The 26,564-nt window shown below is 38.6% G+C and overlaps 1 protein-coding gene across 1 annotated transcript in view; it reads left to right on the forward strand.

The window, feature by feature from the left end:
* Nucleotides 1-26,564, forward strand: part of MSH3 (mutS homolog 3) — a gene marked incomplete at its 3' end in the record, with an annotated part of 88,404 nt that overhangs the window by 61,332 nt on the left and 508 nt on the right. The window contains exons 11-12 of the mRNA XM_007471985.1: nucleotides 4,758-4,842; nucleotides 7,277-7,386. Of these exons, the coding sequence (XP_007472047.1) occupies nucleotides 4,758-4,842; nucleotides 7,277-7,386 (195 nt within the window). The remainder of the gene's footprint in view (nucleotides 1-4,757; nucleotides 4,843-7,276; nucleotides 7,387-26,564) is intronic.

Here is a 26,564-nt window from a genome sequence, read left to right on the forward strand (position 1 = left end):
AGCTGTAGAGTGCAGGCTCAGTAGTTGTGGCGCACGGGCTTAGTAGCTCCGCGGCATGTGGGATCTTCCCGGACCAGGGCTCGAACCCGTGTACCCTGCATTGGCAGGCGGATTCTTAACCACTGCGCCACCAGGGAAGCCCCTTATAGACAGCTTTTTAAAAGAGTGATTAACTTTGTAGAGTTGAGAGGTTTAAAAGCTGACAATTGACATTCTAGGAAAATGCTGGTTTAAAAGCCGGTGGAATAAAAAAAGGATAGCAGAATAATTTTCTTGCCTTTCCATATTCTACCTTCACTAGCCCCTTATCTTTGGCTCTGTGAAGAATTACCCTATATCATATAGATCCTGGATAAGTAAGCTATTTCCTCTTCTGCAGAGGTGGGGTGGACAGATAGGAGCTATCTCAGTAAAATGTCATTTAGTACCAAGATTGGGAAATCCTTGTCTATGTCTATTTTAATCCCACCCTGAAAGCAGTACACTTCCAAGACTTCTACCCAATGCCCTAAGTATTTTGAGGTATTTCTACTCTCTTTAGTCGGAGAGCAAACTGTTCTAAGCCCTATGTGAACCCTTGTTCGTCCTACTGTTTCTTGTGGTTCTTTCCCTGATCTCATGTGAGGTCCTCCGCATATTTAAGGATCAGTGCTTGGCCAAATACTTTGATGGGACCCTTCTGCATCTCTCTGTATGCAGCTCTGTCATCTCTGACATTCTCTCTCACAACTTCTACTTTCCTTGGTCTCTCCAAGGAGTTAGTCGTAGTGTTTACCTCTTGTTTTTCTTCTCTCAGGGATCACAGTTCTATGCTGCCTGATGTCCAACTGCCCGAAAACAGTTTTAAATGTATATATATATATATGGGTATATATATATATATATATACACACACACATATATATAGTGTGTATGTGTGTGTATATATATATTTGTATAATTTTCTAGTTGTGGTTAAAGGACAGTACTCATGCATTTAATCTTTTACGAGTGAAAGCAGAAGTGAGGTGCCATGATTGAACACCATAAAAAAACAACAGAAGAGGGAGATGTGTAAAGTAACATCAGCTATCCTAAAAAATGTCTGTGTTCTGAAACTTCTGGAAAACTAATTTTCACTTAAAAATTAGCAATGGGAAAAGAACCAAATTGGAATCCCATATAAAATTATAATAAAAAAGCATAAGGAGCAGGATAATGGCCTTACAGAAGGTGAACGCATGCCAGAAAGACTTGCCCACAAATTAAATAAAAACTATAACCTACTACTTCAAAATGAGCTAAAAGGAAATGATGCTAAATGTGAAAGGACAAATGAGAATAGATGAGAAATAGGAAAGATTTGAAATGAGGTGATAGGATTTGAGAATGAGCTATATATTAAAGAAAAAGATCAATTTAGGAATAAAGAGTAAACTAGAAGGAATACAAAAGTAAATAAATACAACAGAGATACTTTTAAGAGAAACAGAATTTGAAAAGAAAGAGATGCAAGAAAAGATTAACATGGCAAACCTCATGAGACAGCTATCCTTAGGAAACCCTACATGCAAGCTTGACCCTTGGCTGGCATCTGAGACCTTGCCTTTGGGGAGGGTTTCCAGCATTCTCTGGTAAGAATGGCTCACTGTGCCTAAACGGTTTCTGCAGACAGTATAGTTTATGCTGAACACCTACTTGTTTTCTGGGAGCTGGAATTTTGGTACACAGTGCGGAAGAGGTGCCTATGTGAATGCAGCCCCCAGTGAAAACCCTGGGTGCTGAGTCTCTAATGAGCTTCTCTGGTGGATATTTCACACATGTTGCTACAGCTCACTGCTGGGGAAATTAAGTACATCCTGTGTGACTTTACCAGAAGAGGACTCTTGGAAGCTTGCCCTTGGTTTCCTCTGGACTTGGCCTTATGTACCTTTTCCCTTTTCTGATTTTGCTTTGTATCCTTTCACGGTAATAAATCATAGCTGTGAGTATGACTATATGCTGAGTCCTATGTATTCTCCTAGTGAATCGTTGGGGATCTGTTATACACCCTTCTTCTTATTTTCTTCTTTCATATGCATACTGGCAGCATTTAGGAATGCAAAGATATTTGTTTTAATTGCAAATAAATTAGAAGCGAATCTACAATAAAACTGAATTTTTGTCATATGATACAATTTATAATTCATAAATTAACCATCAAAAGGTTAGACAGATGGTGAATGTATGAACTCTGAAAACTACATAGAGAACTATTCTCCACTATAGATTTCATATGTAATGTGGTAGGGTGTCTTTTTTTGTCTGTTTTCATTTTCATATAATATTAATAGTATTTAAATAGAATCTTTGTACGGGGTTGATCTTTCACCTAAGGTCTACACCTTTGCTGCCTTTGTCTAAATCAGAAAAATTGGTTTTTGTTTTTGTTTTTCTTTAAGTAGTATAGGAATGATGTAGAATCTTAAATTACTTTGGCAGTTTTCAGCAAGAACATTTTTCTCCCATTATAAAACTTGAGGGGAAAAAGAGCATCCTTTGTATTATTGTTGTCTGAAATATTAATGAAGTATTTTCCCATGTTACTTGGAAGATTTCTATGGAAGTTCACACAGGATGAATGCTAGCCAGGCATTGTTTATAAGGTTTATTTCAAAGCACATAAAATTTGTTTTTTTCCAAAAGGATAAATAATTTAGAATTGCTTGGTCAGTGATCATATACTGTCGAATTCCTAAGGATGCTGGCAGATATAACCCTGACTTCAAAAGTATATATATAATTCCTAATGGAAATAGACACTGACAGAAGGAAATTTCTTTTGTATTTGTAAGGAAGAGTCAGAACTCCAGAGTACATTATCATCCAAACATATGGGAAACCTGAAGCATAGTTAGTTCTTATAGTTGCTTGGTAATTATCATTCCATAGGAATCAGTCTAACTTAATATTGCCCAGTGGTTGATCTCTTTTATTAAGATCAGTGCAGATGTCAATGCTGCTGAATTGTGGGTTCTTGATGCCAACTAAGCATCCTTTGAGAGTCTGTCTTATTAAGGTACTCAAGTGTTCATTAATCACCCCTAGGGTGTAGGTTAAACCTGTCGAGAACAGGGGAAGTAAATGACTTTTCTTTAAACACATGGGAACTGGTTAGATAGCAGCTCAGAGTCCAGGCTAGCAATACTTCCAACTTGTATCTTTGACCGTGAAGGTGTGTGAACATCTGTCAGCTGTACAGCAAATCACTGCCTAATTGTTTCTTCCTGAAAATAATGTTTTACATTTTATTACTGTCTCTGGGTGTTTCACATACATTTCTGGGCTTTATGACTCAAAGGAAACCAAACAAACCCAAACTGGCCTCCCCATAGAAAGATGGCAGACCTTTGCTGAGCATATACTTTCCGCTGGGCTCTGCAGGTGCTGCAAAATGTATAAGACACAAAGAACCCATGCCTCCAAGGAGCTTAGACCTATTAATGAGGATAGCAGAAGAAGATAAATTACTGTAATGCAAGGCAAATTAAGTTAACAGTTATAAGAAGGAGAGAATGGCCTACACATACCTACTGTCAGTGTTGGAGTTGCTTCCCTCTAAAAATCATTAACAAGTCATCCTTTGGAAGCTAGGTCAAACCTGTTGTAGGTGAATTACACTGCCGGGGGACAGTGTTCAGTTACTAGGCAACATTCCTAATATGCAGTAAGTTATTTCTTTTTCAGGGCTCTGGAACCTTAGTTGTGGGAGTCATCTAGAAGTGGAGGCATCTCTCAATGAGCACTGGCTCCTTGGGCTCTGATTTTAGGCTCTAGATTCCTGGATGAAAGCTTGCTTCCATAACTGGCTTAGGAAACTGGATTTTATTTACGTCTTATTACGGCCATGATGAGTAGGGTTAGTTTTATGATGCAAACACTCATGCTTTCCTTCCAAATAGTTTAGTGACTTGCCGTTATTTTTCTTGCTTTGAAAAATGAGCCATCAAATCTGTAAGTGCTATGGACAGAAATGTCAAAGGACTGGCTTATAAAGGAAATTAATTACTGGATTAGTAATGCATTGATTAATATACTTTTTAACATGACAGGCTAATGAGGAAAAAATTTGAATTGTGCATACATTTATTAATCACATTGAACTCAATAGTCAAGTTTCTTTGAAATTTATTGAATTTTTAATCTAGTTTGGGATAGTTACAGGGACATATGGAGAATGTGAATTCTTTGAACTTAAGGAAGTAATTTCTATGTTTTCAGTTTTATACTCTACTAAAAGATTAGCCACATTAATTTGTGGTCTTAATTATAGAGTAAATAACATTTGCACATACCGGAATGTTGATTAAGAGCTTTTAAAGTGTTTATCAGGATGATCTCATGCTAAAGAATAAGGAGGATGTTTTTAAGTATACGGACATATTTTTCTAGCAAACTGCATAGCTTTTCCTGAAGAGACCACCACTTGCTCTGCCAATGATAAAAGACTATGTTTGGTTCTATTACTGGAAATATAAAAATATTTAAAAATTGTTGGTACCATTACTTCCCTTCCTTGTTCTTGGTTTTGGTGACAACAGCTGTCCTTTCACATCAGTTTGCCTAACAGCGCCCAGTGTCGATAGAAGATACTCTCATAATGAATATTCTTTTTGGCTTTTTTTTGGTTCGATTTCCTGTCTCAGGAAATCATGTTACTGGAGTATTTCTAATGCCTAAATTAGTTTTTCTATTTCTTTATGCACTTGCATCATGGCTCATATTTCATTCTTTTACAGGAATTTTAAACAATTGTCAGGTGAAATGGAATTTATGACAATTAATGGAACAACATTAAGGAACCTGGAAATCCTTCAGAATCAGGTCAGGTAAACATAAGGCCTATTAGATTCAAAATGGTTTTGAAAAAAAATGTGGGATAAGGTAGCAGTCTGTTCTTAGGTATGCAGGTGAAAACAGTGTTGTCTTCAGCTGACAGCTCTGCCTGACATCTGCTGGTAACTGCAGTGCTCACTTCTGAGGACCAAATACATGAAATACTTGGGGGCTACGTTGGGAGCTATAGAGCTGTGCTTTTTAATGCTTGAAGCAACACGTCCATCCTGATAATTTCTTTATCAAATATTTCTTTGGAAAGGCATCATCTTTGGAAATTAATGTAAAGTGGATTTTTTTGGTCTGCTTGGTTATGTTTTTTCTGCATACTTTTAACTAATTGTTGAAATGTCTGCAGTCTTACTTCATTATCCAGCATATAAAACAAGTTTCTCTGATGCTCAGTTTGACTGTAAGATGCATAATATTTCACTTCACAAACTTCCATCATTGTTTACTTGCCCTTTATTGATGAATGAGAAGGATAATGAAGACATTAAAATTATTGCTTTCATGTATTAAGCTATCACTTGGAAATGTGAGATATTATATTGTAAAACTAATGTTATTACAACATAAAGTCGCAGAAAGAAAAAGGCAGTTCCAAGTCATTTGAGTAAGTAGTGGAAAAGCTGAACCATCTGCTGTGAATCACTAGAACTGCTGTGAATTAAAGTAAATGCTGAATTTATTCTCCTGACTCCTGGATTTGTATATTGCTGTCTAGTTTCTCTCACTTGGTTTATCCCTCTGCCAGGCTGTCCTTGTATACTGGAGTCAGCCTTCCTTTTATGCAATAACATTTTTATCACGTCATTCTGTCATCCGGAAGTTGAGTATATTTCCCGCAAGTCTTTCTCATCAACTCTGTAAACATCCCCGAGGTAGCAAACAAAAGGGCATTTCTGGGGTGAAGAAGAGCCCACAGTCAAAGCCTGCAGACACAGCCCCGGTATTCCAAGATTTCTTTACTTCTGCCACATCCTCCCTGTTCACATCCTATTACAGTGGAGTCAGTTCTGAAATCAAATTCCTAAGGCAAAAATCATCCATCATCAGAATACCCTCTAAAATCCCTTTCTTTATCAGGACTTGGGCCCTTGTAGAAATAGAAGCTGAGAATTAGCATCTTCTGCTTGTCTTTGTGCTTCGGCTTTGTCCTCCTTTACCATAGAGCAATGGAAAGGGGTCATGAGGAGGGAGCTGGTTGCCAGGGAGAGCAAAGGTATAACAGGACTCAGGTCTCCCCCAGCTCTCCCTCTCTTGTCTGAGCCTGCTTCTCCAATGATGCCAGGTAATTAGAGAATGATTCCCCTCCACCGTACTCTTCCTGGGACCCATTACTGTGATCCAGGCAGTCGGGCTCTTGTCTCAGGAAGGGATGGTGCAGTCACTGATGTGGATTCTCCTCATAGGTCTGCTCTGCCTGCCCAGCTCCTCAGGGAGCCTTCCATGACCACTGTAGTTTCCGTGTGTGCTCTGCTTTAAACTCCTAAGGCCTGGAAAGGTTATAGCACACTTTTTATAGTTGATTTCTGCCAGGTGGCATTGTGTCCTCATTAGGAGTCTTTTCTCCCACACTCGGATGTAAGTGCCCTGAGGGAGGGACCATGTCTTAATAATATACCTTTGCCAGTTATTCTACTGAGCACACAGGAGGTATTCTGTAAGTACCAGCTCGATGATTTGAAGGAAAAGGAAAGAGTAAAAAAGAACAAACAAAAAAACAAAATCAGGTGAAAACAACTTTATGTTCCAAATAGAACTTAAACCTATTATTAGACATTTTGTACTACAGTGAAACCTTGGTAAAATTTAATACCATCTCTAGTTAATGGCAAAATTTTTTTAGTGGCTTAACTTTAAGGTGGCAAAGCATAGATAAATTTTTGCTAAGGATTTAATAAAACAGACTAAAATCAAACCCTTCAGGGGTACAGTCCTAGAGTGCAGTACAGGTTCACTTCTCTCCTTAAACTTGTTCAGTGTTGTCATGAGAGTATCTGTCTTTAGGATGGCAACTCTTAGGTAGTGGGAGATACTGAACTGCCAAAGGAAAATGAAATTATCTTCACTGTGCTTTCCAAGGCAGGAAAGGATGCAGTTATATTTTTGAGATGTTTAAGACAAACATTTCAAAAGAGACTTCTCAATAATTTATTGTTAGTTAACTAAAAACTGTACATGGACTATATCTTTCTTGTGTAAAATATAACTACTTTGTGTGTGTATATAAGGATGTGTGTATGTATACATTCATTCATCTGACATTAAATGAACACCTGTTTTGAGCTCTGTTTTATGCTAGGGCGTAACATTTAAAATTGGGGTCTATGGAATAATGAGGACGCATGAACAACTAGCAGTTTTGGTACAAATACAATTATCTAGTTAATAAACCTTGTTTTCTGGTCTTTTTTAGACTGATATGAAAACGAAAGGAAGTTTATTTTGGGTTTTAGACCATACTAAGACTTCATTTGGGAGACGGAAGTTAAAGAAGTGGGTGACCCAGCCACTCCTTAAACTAAGGTAAAAGGAATTGTCTTTTGTGTGTTTAATCTGAACACTGTTTTCAATCAGGGAAGATTTTATTTTGTATCTGGCAATAGACTATTATCGGGAAGATTTTTTTCCTTGTCCCTAAGAACGAGCCTACTTTCAGTTGGAAGACATGGGGTCTGCCCGGAGAAAGTGGGTTAACCAGTTAGTTTGGGTCATCAGTAACATAAGGGTGTAGGGAGAGAGAGGCTGGGGCAGTGGGGCAATGGGGCACTGCCTTTTGTTGAGGGCTTTGAAGGCTGGGCTGAGGAGCTGGGAGCCAGAGGAGGTTAATCCAGTGATTCTGCACATGGGAGTGATAGGATCAGAGCTGGCTTGTGTGTGGGAGCAGACAAAGTGGTCATGGGTGGGGAACCAGTTAGCAAGTTCACGGAGAGGTTCTGAGGACCTGAGCTAAAGAAGTAACAGTAGGAATCTGAAAGAGGGCTTAGATGTGAGATGTTTAAGAAGGTAGGATGAGTAAACTAGGTGTGCTTTCAGAGAAGGTAGGTGAGTCTGGTGCCTAAAACACAGTGGTTTCCAAGCTTGTCTGCACGTTGGAATCACCTGGGTAGCTTTGAAATACTTAACGCCTGTATCCAGCCCCCAGGTATTGTGATTTCAGTGGCCTCCAGTGTGGCCTGGGAGTTGGAATTTTTAAAAGCTCCCAGATGATTCTGACATGCAGATAGATTTGGGAGCTGTGACCTATGCCTGTCACGTAGTAGGAGTCCAAATAATGTTGACTGACGGACTGAATGAATGAATGCTATTATTTATTGTGCTTTTACTATGTACCAGTATTTAATATTCAGAATCATCCTCTGAGGGTGGGTCCTTGAGATGAGTAAACAGATTCAGAGAGCTTCAATAACTTGCTTGATGTTTCACAGCTGGTAGAGCCTAGATTTAAAATCAGCATTGAATCCATCTTGAACAGCTTCCCATATGGACGGACCAGAGAGAGTGTAGTGCTGGTGCTGTTAGTGGGCTCTGTCAACTGAGTCAGTCCCACTAAGACTGCAGCTCACCACCCCCTAGCCAGCCCACCGTGTTCTCACCTTTGCAGTGGTACAGCACCTCCTCACAGGGCTGCTGTAAGGTATAGAATGAGGCAGTAATCTTCACTGCCAGTTTTGAGCTCTTTATCATATAGCAAGCACTATGCTAGGGGCTTTACGTGCATCGTCTCTTAAACTGCACAGCAGCCTCACTAATGGCTGCATCTTATGCTGTGCTTAGTAAATAGCCATCTTTGGCAAAGGATAGCAGATGCTGCTACTGTTAGTCCTAAGCTTTAAGATACTGTTCTGATGATGATTGGTTACTAAATCACTTCAGCTTTTAGTGGGTCATTACGGTTTCTTTTCTTGACCATAAAGACCTTCGGACAGAGGTAACTGACTAGGTAAAGAAGGAATTCTGAAAATGGAAGTATCTACTTTGGTTCAGTATTCAAACGAGATAAAGATACCTCATGGAGCAAAAGCAGACAAGATGGCTTTCTGTAGATAGTCTGCGGACAGCAGTATAAGGGGTGTTGCCTTCTGGCTGATAGAAGGGCATCTAAAGCATCCACATTATTATTATTATTTTATTTGGTTGGTTGAAATATTCAACAGAAACAGACTTGCTAGCAGACTTTTACATGCAAATTAAATTTTTTATTTCTGTTGTTAAATTTTTTTTTTTTTTTTTTTTTTTTTTCTTGCGTTATGCGAGCCTCTCACTGTTGTGGCCGCTCCCATTTGCGGAGCACAGGCTCCGGACGCGCAGGCTCAGTGGCCATGGCTCACGGGCCCAGCCGCTCCGCGGCATGTGGGATCTTCCCGAAACGGGGCACGAACCCGCGTCTCCTGCATCGGCAGGCGGACTCTCAAGCACTGCGCCACCAGGGAAGCCCTGTTGTTAAATTTGTTTTGTATAAACAGGATTAATTTGAGATAAATTCAGTAGACCATGTTGTATGCTCTTTGGGGGTTGATCATGTACTCTTTGGGACCCTCCTTTCCCAGAAAGGCTGAGAGAAGGTACTCCATGCATTGAACTCCAGTGCTTTCAAGTATGAACTTTAGACCAGCCTAAAACATATATAGCTGAAAACAGGCACACAAAACTTCTTCCTTTGCCATTTTTATTTTAAGTCATAGTTTTAAAAACTTTAAGCTTCCTAATCCATTAAAATTGAATTCAGGGGCTTCCCTGGTGGTCCAGTGGTTAAGAATCTGCCTTCCAGTGCAGGGGATGAGGGTTCGATCCCTGGTCAGGGAACTGAGATCCCACGTGCCGTGGGGTTGAACTCGTGTGCCACAATTAGAGAGCCTGCACACCACAACTACAGAGCCCATGTGCCACAACTAGAGAGAAGCCCGTGCACCACAACTAAGACCTGACACAGCCAAAAATAAATAAATAAATATTAATAAATAAAAATGTGCTTATAAAAAAAAATTGACTTCAAAAGAATTCCAGTTATATCTTAATTGCACTTGCCATGTCTTCCAAACAAATACCTAGAGAAAATCTTCAGCTGATTAGTCAGTAGTTCAGCTATATATTTATTGTTGTTGTTGTTTTAGTACTAACATTAGGTGCCATGCATCCAGGCTAATATTCTGTCTCTGACATAGGCAGCCAAAGGTTAGTTTAGGGCCTAGTTTTTGTCTACAGTGAGATCATACAGTAAATAATGGGTGACAAGGGAACTTAGCAAGATATAAGGTGGATCTCCGAAAGTTCTTCAAGAGCCCATTATTTGTCAGTCATCCATGAATTCTCTTAAATCCTTTAGGATCTTTTTTAACATTTTTAACCTATTTTAGCTTCCAGGGCAATCACACAGTTCATAAATTCAGGACCAAGTGTTTCAAGTTTCAGAGGATTTTCCATTCCCATTACTTTTTATTCTATAAAATGGCCTCTTTGGTGCAAATTTTTCTAGTGACTTTCTAGAAAGTATAAATGGCTTTTACCCTATACTTACTGATTCAAAGAATTCACTTGGGTTATTGAGGTCAGATGTTACTCTACTGAAACCACATTGGCTTTTATAAATAGGTTATGCTTTCTTATGTGTTGTGCCCCATACGTTTTATCAGTTCTGTAATTTTGGGCAAGAAGATTCTTCAGTGTAGGTCTCTGGCTTCTTATAACTGAATGCCATGTTGGCAAGCCATTAGTCCTAAGACCTTTTAAAATTAAATTATATTGAATTCATTTTTTTCGAGATTCCATCTTTGAATTTCTTCTGCTTCTTTTAGTTGATATGGGCTTGTCAATCTTTTATACATATACCATAGGTACTTCATTGGTTTTCTCCACAAGCCCCAAAATGCAAATTCTGCTTGTAAATACTGACTGGTTGGGAGTGGGGAGGGGCAGAGAACTTTGAAAAATGTGGGATGAGTATCTAAAATGGTATTTTAGGCAAAATATTAATTTCCAAGGCAGATTTGGTCATCTCAGAAGAGTATTCAAGATTCAGTAACTTACCCTGTGTTTTGAAATATTAAGCAAAGGTAAGTTCTGAGTTTTCTCCGTGAGTCCCTTTTCTTCTGCCTGCACCCTAAGTGTTGATGTTACCCGTGGTTCTTTCCTGGGGCATCTTCTTACTTTCAACACTACTTAGGATCTTATCTGTGGCCATGGCTTCTCCTGTAGCTGATGACTTTGTGTCCATTATCTCCCGCAGCTCCAGACCCACACATCCACTAGCATGTCTCTGCCTCAGGAAATGTTCGACATGAGTATGCAGAGCAAATTGGAAATAAGACATTTCCTTCAGTGAGATAGTGATTTCTTGGCAATGCGGCTGTGTGTGTGTGTGTGTGTGTGTGTGTGTGTGTGTGTGTGTGTGTGTGTGTGTGTGTGTGTGTGTGTGTGTACATGTGTGTGCAGGTGTGCGTGCACACTTATAGAACAGCAGATTATTAACCACAAAGGGAACCTGAGAAATCAGTTCCTCCCCTTCTAGTGGATGAACTATTTTGATCAGTGATGAAAACATTGTCTCTCTGCAAGAAGTAGTATTATATCATCTTTTGCCTTTTTGTAAAATCACTTTTTATGAAAGGCACTCAGATGAAAGCCCTTTCATGAAAGACTTTTTATTAAGGAAACTAAGCATCTCCATGCCTCTGGTATTGCCCTTCTCTGTTTCTATCTGCATTACCCAAAGATGATTTTTTTAAAAAAATATATATCTGATTATGTTTTGCTCCCTACTATTTACAGTTCTCACAGCACACTAAGGTGTGATTTATTTCTGGACCTTTGTACAGTCTGTTCCCTTTTTCTAAAGTGGAAACTACTCATTTTTGTCTCCCTGACTTGCTGGCTGCTTCTTCAAAGTGTCCTTTGCTCACTGTTCATCTTCTCTGTATCTTTTAAATGTTGGCGTTCCTGAGGCCCGAACCTTAGGAGCTCAGCTTTCTTCCTTCCCTTATCCTTCCCTCCCCTTCTCTTCTCTCCAGTGAACTTATCTATGCCCGTGACCATAAATATCAAAATGTCAGTGATTCTCAAATTTGTATCTTTGGTCCTTAGTCTCCTCTATTCTCCAGGCTTATATATTCAACTCAGGCTCCTAAACACATAGGTGTATCACAGGCATCTCAAACTTAACGTATTCAACCCTATTCCTCCTCCTGGTTCCCTGTCCCCTCCACCTAATGCATTGCTTGGGCCAGAAACCTGGGAGTTACTCTGGACATTTCCTTTTGACAACCACATCCAATCTAATACTAAGTCCTATGCTTTTACCTCTAAAATATATCCAGAGACTGTGCATGTCTTGCCATCTTGACTGCAGTCAGTCCCACGTGGACTGCTGCAGTATCCTCCTAACTGATCTCTTTTTTGAAAATAAAAGCTGAATCGTGTTACTCCCCTGCCTTCAACTCTTCATTGGCTTTCCATTGTGCTTCAAATAAAATTAAAATTCTTAAACATGGCTGTTCTGTCTGACTCTCCTCTGCATTCATGCATTCATTGTCGTCTGTTCACTCTGGCCTGCCTTTAGTTCCTGAGCATCCCAGAGCTTTTTCTCTTCTCATGGTCTCTGCATTTACTCATCTCTCTACCTAGAATATTCTTTTCTTTCTCTTCAGTTTTTACACAGCTAACTGCTTTATTCTTTAGGTTTTACCTTAAAGTGTTAGTTCTTCAGAGAGGTTTTCTCTGACCTCCTAATCTAAATTATGTTCTTTGTATTATTCTTGGATAGTGTATAGGACTTATTATGATTGGTATTTGTTTATCAGTGTTTGTTTAATGTCTGCCTGTCTCACTCAACTCTGTGTCTCACTTATAACAAGCATTTGATAAGTATTTTTCCCCTGTGCTCATTTTTCTGCATTTGCACTTTTTAAACAAAATATGTATTATTAGTGTCAAATACACATAATGTAAAATTTATCTTAATCATTTTTATGTGTACATGTCATTAAGTACAGTACATTCATTAAGGACATTTTAAGTGTATTAAATACATTAGTATTGTGCAACCATCACCACAGTCCATCTTCAGAGCTCTTTTCATCTTGCAAAACTGAAACTCAGTACACATTCATGAATAACTTCTCATTACTCATTTTTCCTAAACTCTGGCAAACACCATATTACTTTCTGTCTCTATGAAGTTGACTATTATAGGTACCTCATATAAGTGGAATAACACAAGGTTTGTATTTTTGTGACTGTCTTACCACTTAGCATAATATCTTCAAGGTTCATTCATGTTGTAGCATATATCAGTATTCCTTTTTTTAAGTTGAGGTACAGTTGTATACTTGATTCACAACATTATCACTGTGTTGTATACCTGAAACTTATATAATATTGTAAAACATAGTGATTGAATATTTTTATAGATTATATTCAATTTAAAGTTATTACAAAATAATGGCTATAATTCCGTTTGTACAGTATATCCTTGTTTATTTATTCTATACATAATAGTTTGTATCTCTTAATCTCATACCCCTGTCTTGCCCCTCCACCTTTCCCTCTCCCCCTTGGTAACCCCTAGTTTGTTCTCAATGTCTGTGGAGTCTATTTCTGTTTTGTTATATAAATTTGCTTGTTTTATTTTTTAAATTTCACATATAAGTTATAGAGTAGAATATTTGTCTTTCTCTTTCTGACTTATTTCACAGGCATAATACTCTCTAGGTCCATCCACATTCTTGCAAATGGCAGAATTTTATTCTTTTTTATGGCTGGAGAAGATTCCATTGTATAAATATACTAGATCTTCTTTATCGATTCATCTATTGATGGACATTTAGGTTGCTTCCATTTCTTGGCTATTGTAAATAATTCTGCAATGAACATTGGGGTGTATGTATCTGTGAATTAGTGTTTTTGTTTTCTTTAGATATATACCCAGCAGGAGAATCGCTGGATCATATGGTAGTTCTATTTTTAGTTTTTTGAGAAACCTCCATGCTCTTTTCCGTAGTGGCTGTACTAATTTACAGTCTCGCCTACAGTGTATTAGGGTTCCCTTTTTCCATATCCTCTCCAGCATTTGTTATTTGTAGACCTTTTGATGATAGCGATTTTGACAAGTGTGAGGTGATATCCCCTTGTACTTTTGATTTGCGTTTCTCTGGTGATGAGCGACGTTGTTCATCTTTTCATGCACCTGTTGGCCATCTGTATATCTTCTTTGGAAAAATGTCTGTTCAGGTCTTCTGCCCACTTTGGAATCCGGTTGTTTTTATTTTTATTTTTTTGATATTGAGCTGTATGAGCTGTTTTTATATTTTGGATATTAGCTCCTTATTGGTCATATCATTTGCAAATATTTTCTCCCGTTCAGTCGGTTGTCTTCTAATTTTGTTGATGGTTTCCTTTGCTGTGGAAAAGCTTTTAGGTTTAATTAGGCACCATTTGTTTAGTTTTGCTTTTATTTCTTTTGCCTTAGGAGACAGATCCAAAACAATATTGCTACAATTTATGTCAAAGAGTGTTCTGCCCATGTCCTCTTTTAGGAGTTTTACGGTTTCAGGCTTTTCATTTAAGTCTTTAATCCATTTTGAGTTTATTTTTGCGTATGGTGTGAGGAATGCTGTCATTTCATTGATTTACATATAACTGTACAGTTTTCCCAGTACCACTTACTGAAGAAGCTGTCTTTTGTCCACTGTACATTCTTGCCTTCTTTGTCATAGATTAATTGACCATACATACATTAATTGACCATGGGCTCTCTATTCTGTTCCATGGATCTATGTGTCTGCTTTCTGTGCCAATATCATACTGTTTTGATTACTGTGGCTTTGTAGTATAGTCTGGTAAGTATTTATTGAATGGATAATGAAAAGAAAGTCCTTAAAGTCATTAAAGTCCTAACTCAGACTCCTCCTTTGAGAAGTCCTCCTTCTTCTCCTTCCTCCTGCTATAGAAAGTTATCTCCTCTCAATTATGTCCTGTTTCTTACTACTCCACCCCAAACACACACATAGAATACACTGGCATCTCATAGTACTTTGAATATAACAGATGAGTAAGAAATTATGAACAAATGAATCCACTTGAAAATCTTCGGGTTCTCAGTAGGCTTTGAAAATAAAGGCAAACCTATATAAGGGAAGTTTATTTTTCTGAGAAAAACTTCTTGATTTTAAAAGAACCTTAGAAGCAGTTTTCTTTCATGTGATTCCTTGTTTTAGTGCCACAGACTTGGTTCTGAGAAATCATTTCTTCTCTTTTAGTGAAATAATTGCTTGTTCAGGTGTGAAAACATTGTACTTAACAGTGGAAGAAATGGTGTGACGACATGTTGCATTCTTGTCAAACCCCTAGTGGAATTAAAATAGATAGAAGTTGATCAGAGAAAGTCATGTGACTTAGTGAGGAAGCCAGGCTGGGTGACAGGAAGAGGCTGTCATCCACCTCAGGCATAGCTAGTTTTAAGTATCATGTAAAAAGGTCTAGCTCATAACTCAAAACCCATCTGAATCAGAATTTATTTGCTTAGAAATATTTGGGGTCAACGTGATTTTCATATGGCTCTTAAAGACCACACCTGTAGAGTTTGAATTACATAATTGGTGATTTAGACAGTGTATTAGTTTACTATGGCCGCCGAAACAAAAGTACCACAAACTGGGTGGCTTAAATGGCATAAATTTGTCTCACAGTTCTGGAGGCTAGAAGTCCAAGATCAAAATGTCAGTGGGCCTGTGAGGGAGAATCTATTCAGTGTCTCTCTCCTAGCTTCTGGTGGTTTGCTGGCAATCTTTGGTGTTACTTGGCTTGGAGATGTGTTGTCTTTTATCTCTGCCTTTATGTTCACATAGTATTCTCCCTGTGTGCATTTCTCTTCATGTGGCATTCTTTTAATAAGAATATAGTCAAATTGGATTAGGGGCCTACCCTATTCTAGTATGACCTCATCTTAACTAATTGCATCTACAATAACCCTATCTCCAAGTAAGGTCACATTCTGAGGTACGGAGGTCTTCAACATATACTTTTGGGGGGACACAGTTCAATCCATAACAGATAGGCTCAATTATTTCATATCTTTCCTCCTCTTGGCATGGGCAGATCAAATGTACACATCTCTGGAATGGAAACAAGTGTTTTGATGTTTATTTAAATGTATCACACATTTATTCAATATCTGTAGTGAGGTTGTAAAGAACACTGAATTTTGTAAATTGCAAACATTATGTAATTTTGCTCCTATGGTACAGTATTCTGAAAAACCTTTAATCTCCCTTACCTTTGAAAAACATTCTGGATTGTATCTGTCCAGGTGAAGGTATTTATGCACAATGTTAGATTGATTTTAGGGATGAAAGGAAACATATTTTTTTTAAAAAAGAAAGGGAAATGTTTTGGTAGAAAGGAGCAGACGTCCAAATCTAAGAGCTGAGGAAAGAAGAGTAGCCAAGGTGGGAAGAGGGAAGTGCTGAGGCTTGAGAGGTGAGGTCTGTTCCTCTGTAAACTAGTCTCTATGTGGGGAGAAGCAGAAGATGAAAACTCAAGAGGATCATATGAGTGGAAAGAAAATGGCAGAAAGGGAAACCAGTGTCTAACTGGTTTTTCATCTGGTTTTTCATCTGCATTTTTCATCTGTGTTATCTCTGTTCTTTCAACTATCCTCAGAGATGGTTACTGCTTCTATTTTATAGATGAGAAAAACTGACACTCAGGTTCATTAACCGAGATCATCCAGCAAAGCACATAGGGCCATGTCTGAAAGCACAGTTTTGGAGTTAATGAGACACTTGAGCTTGAGTTCTGATTCCCTCATTCAGTTGTGTCACTTGGGTCAAGTTATGAACTTTTGTACACCTCAGTTTCTTTACCTGTAAAATGGGAATTGCATTACCTACCCCATAGTGGTGTTGTGAGGACCAAATAAGATGGTACATATAAAGGATTACTGTGGTTCCTGGCATCAGTTGTGCAGTCAAGAAGATAGCTGTGAGCTTTGTGATACCAAAAAATTGTAAGCAACCTAGTTATTAGTAGGGGAATGGAAAAATAGTTATCTGGTCATTCGTTAGAATATTATATGGCAGTTAAAATGAATGACTCAAGTCTACATGTTTCAATGTGGGTAAATCTCATAAAAACAATGTTATAAAGGAATAACATTTATCTGAACTTTGTAACACATTTGTGTTGTTTAGGGGTTCAGACATAAGTGGTAGAAATATAAAAATAGGAAGTAGAAAGGATATTTACTAACATCAGGAAAATGGTCACTTCTGGGAAGGGAGGAAAGGGAAAGAAATACAGCTGGGGTAGTGTTTTATGTGTGTTTGCAATGTTTTATTCTTAAAAAGTAAATAATGTAGAGAATATAATACACACACACACACACACACACATGAATTTTTTAAATGGTACTGCTACCACCCCTTCACCACCATCCTAATCAGGTGAAAGTGAGATTCAAACCCAAGCCCATCTCTCTGGAAAGCCCATGTTAGACTTGAGAGCATCTGTTTTAAAACCCACCACATCTTGTTTTAGAAAGATGGGAAGACAGTCATAAGATGACGTGGCTGGGGGGCTTCCAGTCGTGACAGGAAGGAGGCTGTGTGCCCATGATGTCAGTTGTCCAGTATCTGTCCTGGTCAGTTCTCCTGAATCTGGTACTTCCCTGTATTTTATCTTTTGCCTGTAGCTATAGTCAGATTCATGAGGAGAATTTTCAAGGACCACTGGTAAGGAGGTAGAGCCTTTGTGTGAGTCCCTTCTCAGAATGACGCAACCATCAGCATTTGAGGACTGTCATTGTATGTGGTTGGGCTTGGGTCACAGCCTTTCTCTTTTATTTAATACTTTAACTTGTCTGAGTCCTGGGAATTTAGGAAGCTCAACTTTCTGTTCTGATTGACCAAGTGCACATTAACACTTAGTAGTATAAGATAGTTATTTTAAACTTATTATTTATTTTTGGCTGTGTTGGGTCTTCATTGCTGCTTGCGGGCTTTCTCTAGTTGCGGTGAGCGGGGGCTACTCTTTGTTGTGGTGCATGAGCTTCTCACTGCTTTGGCTTCTTTTGCTGTGGAGCATGGATGCTGGGTGCATGGGCTTCAGTAGTTGTGGCACACAGGCTCAGTAGTTGTGGCTCGCAGGCTCTAGAGCGCAGGCTCAGTAGTTGTGGCACATGGGCCTAGTTGCTCTGTGGCATGTGGGATCTTCCCGGACCAGGGATCGAACCCATGTCCCTTGCATTGGCAGGCAGATTCTTAGCCACTGTGCCTCCAGGGAAGTCCCAGATAGTTATTATTAATTTTGTATTATTTAGTGTCAATGACAGTGTTCCTACTCTCAAGGAGTTTCTAATCTAATTTGGTCAAGGTGTAATCTAGTGAGGAGAAGGAGATGCAAATGATGGAAACTTTTATACCTAAAATAAAATGCTGCGACTCACTGTATAGCTCAATAACATAATTAGAACAAATGAAGAATACTTTTATAATTCAAATTAGATTTTTATAAAACTGCTTAAGAGAATTAAGCATGCTAAGTTTATTCTTGGCATTTAAATCACACCAATATTTAAGAAAATTGAAAATTGTTGGTTTTAGGAAATAGGTCCTTGACTAGATTTTTGTGTAATTTTCTAAAGTACATTTTAGTGATAGTTAATTTTCTTGAATAATTAAATGACTTTTATTTTGGTAAACCCATATGTTTAGAGTTTTAATATTTGTATGTCTAATTTATAGCCCTGGCCTAAATGACAAAGTAATAGAATATTATATATTTGCTCCACTTAACATTTAGTTTATATTAGCAAAACTAAATGCCATTTTAACTCTGGAACTTCCTGAAATTAACTACACGAGGAGGCCCTATTTATTCTTTGTGGTTTCCCATGTTCCATGAGCCTGCCAACACATGTTCACCTGTGGTGACTCTGCTCTTACTCAGCCCAGTGAGACACCCTACTTCTCATAAATGGGAAGGAAGAGTGGTGGGTGAAGCGTAACTGGGAGCTGTGACTGATTGGTGTTGACCCCATGCCTCTTTTCCTTTGCTGTGTGGATGCGAGTGAGAGCAGAGAAGGGGACTGCTGCCACCAAGAAAAAAGTGACCCTAAATGCCTCTTACCCAGACGTCTGCCCTGTTATTGCATATGGATTAACCAGCATCTTTTGGGATGCAGTCTATTCAGGAACCTTTAGCTGGTCTCTGCTTTGTACTATAGTTGCCAAGTTTCCAAGAATTCTTAACCACAGGCCCACCTTCACTCAGGTTTGTTATTTTAATTTGTTTTATCTCTGTGGTCTGGCAATTTCTAAGTTGTGAAATTTATTTTAAATTGTCCCATTGTGCATTATGGTTCCTAGCGAAAGCAAATACAGGTCCTCCCTGAAGGGATACACTCTCATCTAGGCCTCCTAGGAATCTCAAAGAGCAAGTTCTGCTGTAAGCTCATAAACTGTAATTACAAAAGATGTGGAGAAACAAGTAATCATGAGTTGAGTCAGCAGAAATTATAAACAGTAGACTTAGAATCCCAAGACCTTCAGATAAGGGGATTATAAAGATAAATATTGAACCACCAAGTTAAAAAAAACACAGAAGAGAATAAAAACATGAGCACAGAACAAAAATACCATCAAAAGAGATCAGGTTGATTTTTTAAGAAGAACTACATACAACTTTTAGAAATGGTGGGTGGGTTAGACCAGAATAGATGCAATATCTGAAATCCAAGATGATATCTGAAGAAATTACCTAGAGTGTAGCACAGAGAGACAGTGTGCTCAGAGATAGAAGAGACTGAAAGACAAATCAAGTCTAACATAATCCTCATCAGATTTCCAGTAGAAGAAAATGAGAATAGGAAAAGAAAGACAATATTCAAAGAGATAGAAGATGAGAGTTTCTCATATTTCATGAAAGATGTGACTTCTTAGGTTTAGAAAGCACAATTGAATCAAAGTGCAGTTGAAAACAAACAAGAAATCCACGTTTTGCTAAATCATGATGAAACTACACATGACACTGAATCAGAGATAAAAATCCTATAGAGAGCAAGAAAGCAAAGAAAGATCACCTGTAAAGTAATGGAAATTATATAACTGATTTGATTTCTAATTTCTCTACCTGTTCTTCATCTGCTTTCTTTTGACAATGTCTTTTGAATTTATTATTTTTTATCATTCAGCCCCACACCCCACAAAGCTTGGTAGTTTTTATGTCTCTTTCTGTTGTCTGTTGTTTCTGTTGATTCTTACTCATCTCGTTTCTTTTTATGCTTGAATGCTGGTTATATTATTTAGAAATTTTATTTTTAAGAATAAAGTGAGAGAGCAGCACTATTTACAATAGCCAAGACATGGAAACAACCCAAGTGCCCATCATCAGACAATTGGCTTAAGAAGATGTGGTGTATATATATATGCAATGGAATATTACTCAGCCGTAAAAAAAAGAGTGAAATAATGCCATTTGCAGCAATATGATTGGACCTGGAGAATATTATACTTAGTGAAAGTCAGAGAAAGACAAATACTATATGGTATCACTTATATGTGGAATCTAAAGATAACACAAATAAATCTATATATAAAACAGAAACAGACTCACAGACACAGAAAACAGACTTATAGTTAACAAAGGGGAAGGGGAGGGAAGGAGGGAGGGACAAATTAGGAGTATGAGATTAACAGATACAAACTACTATACATAAAAATAGATAAACTGTATAGCAAAGGGAATTATATTCAGTATCTTATAATAACTTATAATGGAATATAATCTGAAAAAAATGAAACACTTTGCTCTACATCTGAAACTAACACAATATGGTAAATCAACTATAGTGCAATAAAAATAAATAAGTAAATAAATAACATGAGAGCTAAGATGAAGGTGTCTTTTCCCAAAGAAGATTTTCATTTGCTTCTGCCAGTTTCTCAGTGATACTTCCAGTCTGGGACATCTTAATTCAAGTTCAATGTTTGACATGTTTCAGTTCATCCAAATGATGCTCACCTACTCTACAAGTTTACCCTTACTATGAGGCCAGCTTATTTTTACAGCAGATTCTTCTGGCATATCTTTTTAGTGCAAAAGTGGTTTTGACTGCTGGATTATTTCTTTGGGTTCTTGCTTTCTTTTAGATTTTAGTACAGTTTTTCCTTAACATTTTGTTAGTCCTTTGATGCTTTCATGAACGTGTTTTATGTTTTGTTTGGCTTTTTGAATTGTCCTCAGTGGGAGGGATGGTCTGAAAATACCCATTCCCATTATCATCAAAAACAGAAATCATATTCATGCTCTTTTCAAAGACTCCGATTTGTGGCCTGAACCAATAATGGAAGGTAGCTGTCAGAAAATTGTTCTATTTAATATTCTGAAAAGGGTGAATTGTCTCTTGGTAAAATGATGCCTCATTTGAACATGAGTAATAAAAATCCTTAAAAACTTGGGTGATTTACAATTTGCAGCAAAATAAATATTGAGAATAGCTCTTTAGAATGTAATTTCATAAATAAAATAAACTCTTTCATGATCTATAAGATTTTGAGCGTGATATTTGCACTCTCCATCTTCTATTTTTGCACTTGATGCTTTATAAACACTCAGTAATTGTTCATTGAATGAATGAGTGAATAGTGTATGTGAAAGGCAAAGCTAGGTGGATTCAAATAATGATGGTTAGGCCCTAGGAGAAGGCCTGTGATTCATGTTTCTACCAGAAAGTTGTTTAGGTAGTTGGTTTAGCCATATCGCATGAGTAATGTGTTAATGTCTGAATTTAATTTACTCATTTTATATCATCTGTCTTTAGAGCTAACCTTTCAGTAAAAAATCAGAACAAACAGCAACAACAAAATTCCTCTCCCCAGTAGTTTATTTCTTTCCTCCCCAAATAACCTGATGTTAGAATTATAGAGGCATCTCCACAAATAGCAACCAGCAGGTACAGACTGATCACATGTCCTTACTATGGCAGTAGCTATAGGTGATACACTGTGTTTCTGAGTGACAGTCACATACAACAGATATTAATGTCGTCACTCAGTTCATTTTCAAATATGAAGGACTCCAGCGACACCCACATTTACTCGTTGGATCTTTGGTGGTAAAGAATACTTGTCATCCCCAGGACCTCAGATTCATTGTTTTTTGTCATATGGAGTGAAATGAATGACTCAGGTATCCTCTTTTCATTTGTTTAGAATGTATCATGTGGTAAGATCAATTATAGAATACCATAGGGCATCTTGGAATAATATCTTTATCCTCATTTAATTGACAGTGCTATTTCCTGTTTTGTTGATCTCTCTCATTGACTGCACCAAAATAATTGTTTTCTGTTCTGGTGGTCTGACCTATTTTTTTTTTTTTTTTTTGCGGTACGCGGGCCTCTCACCGCTGCGGCCTCTCCCGTTGTGGAGCACAGGCTCCGGACGCGCAGGCCCAGTGGCCATGGCTCACGGGCCCAGCCGCTCCGCGGCATGTGGGATCCTCCCGGACCGGGGCACGAACCCGTATCCCCCGCATCGGCAGGCAGACTCCCAACCACTGCGCCACCAGGGAAGCCCCTGACCTATTATTTTATTACGGTTATTTAGAAAGTCTTATACCTGCTAATTAAAGAACAGTTCTGAGATATACCATTTTATTTAAAAAACTTGATTAGAAGTCATTTTTTATTGATTTGCATTCTGATCTGCTTATAGGAGATAAAAGTGGAAGTATAGCTGCCCCAGTGATAAGAAATTCGTGGTGGTAAACAGTGCCTCACACCCTCTCCCCGTCTCCCCCTCTCCCTGCCCATGTTAGATGTCTATAGTTGGTTATGGCATTCTTTCTCAATGTACCTACTAACCAATCTTAGCACAGTATTTCAGGCCACTACTACCAGTCAGATGTAGCACTTGAGATGCCAGAACTAGCTTTCCTTGTGTAATCCTTTCCTGTTCACTTTGCACAGAGCACCTTTTTGCATATCTATGCCTAAAGGCTTGTCTACACATAGTTATTTCCAAGCTTATGTTTTGGGTGCTGTTTCTCCCTCCTCTGAGCTCTTCTCTGTGATGCCTACCAAACACATTTCATAACCAAATAAAGATCTCTGTAATAATAATGGTGGTAACAGCTAACATGTATTGAGTAGTTAGTATGTACCAGGCACTGTGCTAAGTGCTTAATGTGTATTATTTCATTGAATTCTTGTAACAACTCTGTCAGTTAGGGACCATTATTATTTCCATTTTATAGATGGAGAAAATAGGGCAAGTCTAAATTACTGGTAAATGGAAGAGCCTGGATTTGAACTGAGGTCATTTACGTTTTCAGCCCAAATTCTTAACCTCTGAGCTGTTACCTCCCTAACAAGTAAAGGCTGGGTTAATGTGAAAGTGATTCATAGTGAACAGGCTTTTGTCTGGGCTGTCACAAGGCTAAAAAAAGCTACTACCTTTCTATTTTCCAAGAAAGTATTTTTTTAAAAGTCTTTTGGAAGACTTCGTAAATGTGATTTAGGTTTTTATTAACCTCTTTTGCTTTTATCTTTCCATATTTCAGACAACCTTTATAATTTTTGAGGGAGCAGCTATCTGGCTGTCTTTTATACATTCACAGATGGCATTATTTTATCTGTCCTCATACCATCTGCAGCATCAACTTAGTCTATTTCAATTGGTGTCATCTTTCATTTGTGCAGGAGTGAGTTATTAAAATAAAACTTTATATTTGTATAGCATTTGGGGTAAACGTTGTGATAAAATAAATCAATGTTTTACCCTAACAATCTTATGCAAAGAAAATTTAATTTTTTATTTTTTCACCTCATCTTGATTTATTTTATATGTAGTCTTTGAAATTCAATTGAATCAAATTCAACAGCTACTTATTGAGCACGTATCGTGATCTCAGAACTATGGGACTGAAGAAATGATCCCCATTCTCAGCAAGCTCACTGTCTAGTGGTAAAGATAGTAGAGAAGTAAATACAGTTGTAAGTTCCACTATGGAAAGAAAACAGAGGGTTGTATGGAAAAGGATGGCAAAGGATGAAATATAGTCTAGTGAGTCTAGAAAGCCCTTTCAGAGGAAGGGTGAGAAGGAGTTTGCCAAAGTGGAAGCTGGTAGGCAGTAGGAAAGGGGAAAGGAGTCTTCAAGGCAGAGTGAGGAGCAGATGATAAAGCCCTGATGTCAGAGAACTTGGAGTGACCGAGATGTTGGGAGAAGTTCAGTCCAGCTGGAACTTAGAGTGAAAGGAAGAGAGTGACAGGTGATCTGAGACGAGACTTGCGAGGTAAGCAGGGATCAGTTGTCTTATAGGTCAGTTAAGGATTCTGGATTTGAATCTAAGATTAATGACACGTCATTGATGAGCTTAAGGCAGAGGTATGGCATGAACAGGTTTGGGTTCTAGGAAGACCACTCGGGCTACAGTGTGGAGAATGGGTTGGAAAAGGGGACAGAAGTGCGCATGGGGTGGCAAGTTAGGAGGCTGATTTGGTAGAGCATTTCTCTTTGTGAGAAATGATTTTTACTTAGATTAGGGTAGTGGCAATAGACATGGAAAGAATTGAATAGATTTAAGAGGCCATCCCATTGAGAATGGAAGAATCAGCCTGTGTGTCTACAAAGCTCTGGCTTGTTCTACTTTGTCATGCTAAACCAAATGCCTGTTCTACATAGCGGAGGATGAGCCAGAGAAAAAATGGAACGAAAATGAGACTTGGGGACTTCCCTGGTGGTCCAGTGGTTAAGACTCTGGGCTCCCAATTCAGTGGGCCCAGGTTTGTTTGTTTTTTTTAACATCTTTATTGGGGGTATAATTGCTTTACAATGGTGTGTTAGTTTCTGCTTTATAACAGAGTGAGTCATTTATACATATACATATGTTCCCATATCTCTTCCCTCTTTGTCTCCCTCCCTCCCACCCTCCCTATCCCACCCCTCCAGGCAGCCACAAAGAACCGAGCCAGTATCCCTGTGCCATGCGGCTGCTTCCCACTGGCTATATACCTTACGTTTGTTAGTATATATATGTCCATGTCTCTCTCTCGCCCTATCACAGCTCACCCTTCCCCCTCCCCATATCCTCAAGTCTGTTCTCCAGTAGGTCTGTGTCTTTCTTCCTTTTACCCCTAGGTTCTTCATAACATTTTTTTTTTCTTAAATTCCATATATATGTGTTAGCATACGGTATTTGTCCTTCTCTTTCTGACTGACTTCTGACTCTGTATGACAGACTCTAGGTCTATCCACCTCATTACAAATAGCTCAATTTCCCGCAACTAAGACCCGGTGCAGCCAAATAAATAAATATTTTTTAAAAAAATGAGACCTGAAGTTAGTATCTGTTTTGTGAATTCACAGGATAGTTATAAGGATAACAAAGATAAAAGCACTCAATTAATTGTGAAATACTCAATTTAATAGTTATCTAGGCAGGATTCTGATATAGGTTTGCCCTTCACATCAGTGTATATGATATCAACAGAACTTTGATAGATGTGTATTCAACAGCTGATGGCCTCATTTCCCCCCAAATGTCAGTTCATTCTTTCATTTGCTTGCTTGTTTGTTCATTCATTGATCCAAAAAGCATTTACTAAAGGCCCGTTTTCTACTAGATATGTTTACTTATTTCAGTCTTTTCACATATGGCCATCATACCCAGTGTAGGCCTTTGATGTGTATAGGTGCTGGATGGGCCTTATCTCATTTAGGACACATTTAGTGAGGTTTCCATGTTGAGTTGACAGAGTCTCACCATTTCTCCCCAAGTGGCCCATCACTTTGGGTGTAGCCATTCATAAAATCCTGCAGCCCTGGCCTCCCATGTCTCCAGATGTTTTTCCTCTGCACTTTCCTTTTTGTTTTTTTTTGGCTGTGCTGTACGACATGCAGGATCTTAGTTCCCTGACCGGGGATCGAAACCCGTGCCCCCTGCAGTGGAAGCGTGGAGTCTTAACCACTGGACCGCCAGGGAAGTCCCATCCTCTGCACTTTCTATTGCTGTTCCCAGTCTTTGCCCAGGCTCAGTGTGCCTAGTCCCATTTCAGTCAAACACTTGATCAATTCAACCACCACCACTAAGTATTCTCTCAAAAAAGTTGGTTAGCTGAAAGAATTGCTTTTTTTTTTTTTTTTTTTTTTTTTTCGCGGGCCTCTCACTGTTGTGGCCTCTCTTTTTTTTTTTTTTTTTTTTTTTTTTTTGCGGTACGCGGGCCTCTCACCGTTGTGGCATCTCCCATTGCGGAGCACAGGCTCCGTAAGCGCAGGCTCAGCGGCCATGGCTCACTGGCCCAGCCGCACTGCGGCATGTGGGATCTTCCCAGACCGGGGCATGAACCTGCGTCCCCTACATCGGCAGGTGGACTCTCAACCACTGCGCCACCAGGGAAGCCCAAGAATTGCTTTTTGATTGAGATGGTCCGTCCTTTCAGTCAGAGTAGAAAATTCATTTGCCCACTGTAGACCCATTTTATTAGCCAGGTAATACAAGCAATGGTAGCAAGTAAATTTTTAATCTCAGTGGTTTAAATACAATACAAGTTTATTTTTTTGCTAATGAAACGTTCATTTGGTAGCAGATGTGGGAGTGGAGGGTTTTCTGCTCTACTCACACACCCATGCTGATGGAGTCAGCAGGTGAGGGGCTCACAGAATTGCCCTGGACTCAACATCCAGTTGGCAAAGGGGGAAAGAGTGAATGT

The sequence above is a fragment of the Lipotes vexillifer genome, unplaced genomic scaffold (genome assembly GCF_000442215.2).
Source record: "Lipotes vexillifer unplaced genomic scaffold, Lipotes_vexillifer_v1.1 scaffold83, whole genome shotgun sequence".
In the NCBI taxonomy this organism is placed as follows: Eukaryota; Metazoa; Chordata; class Mammalia; order Artiodactyla; family Lipotidae; genus Lipotes; species Lipotes vexillifer.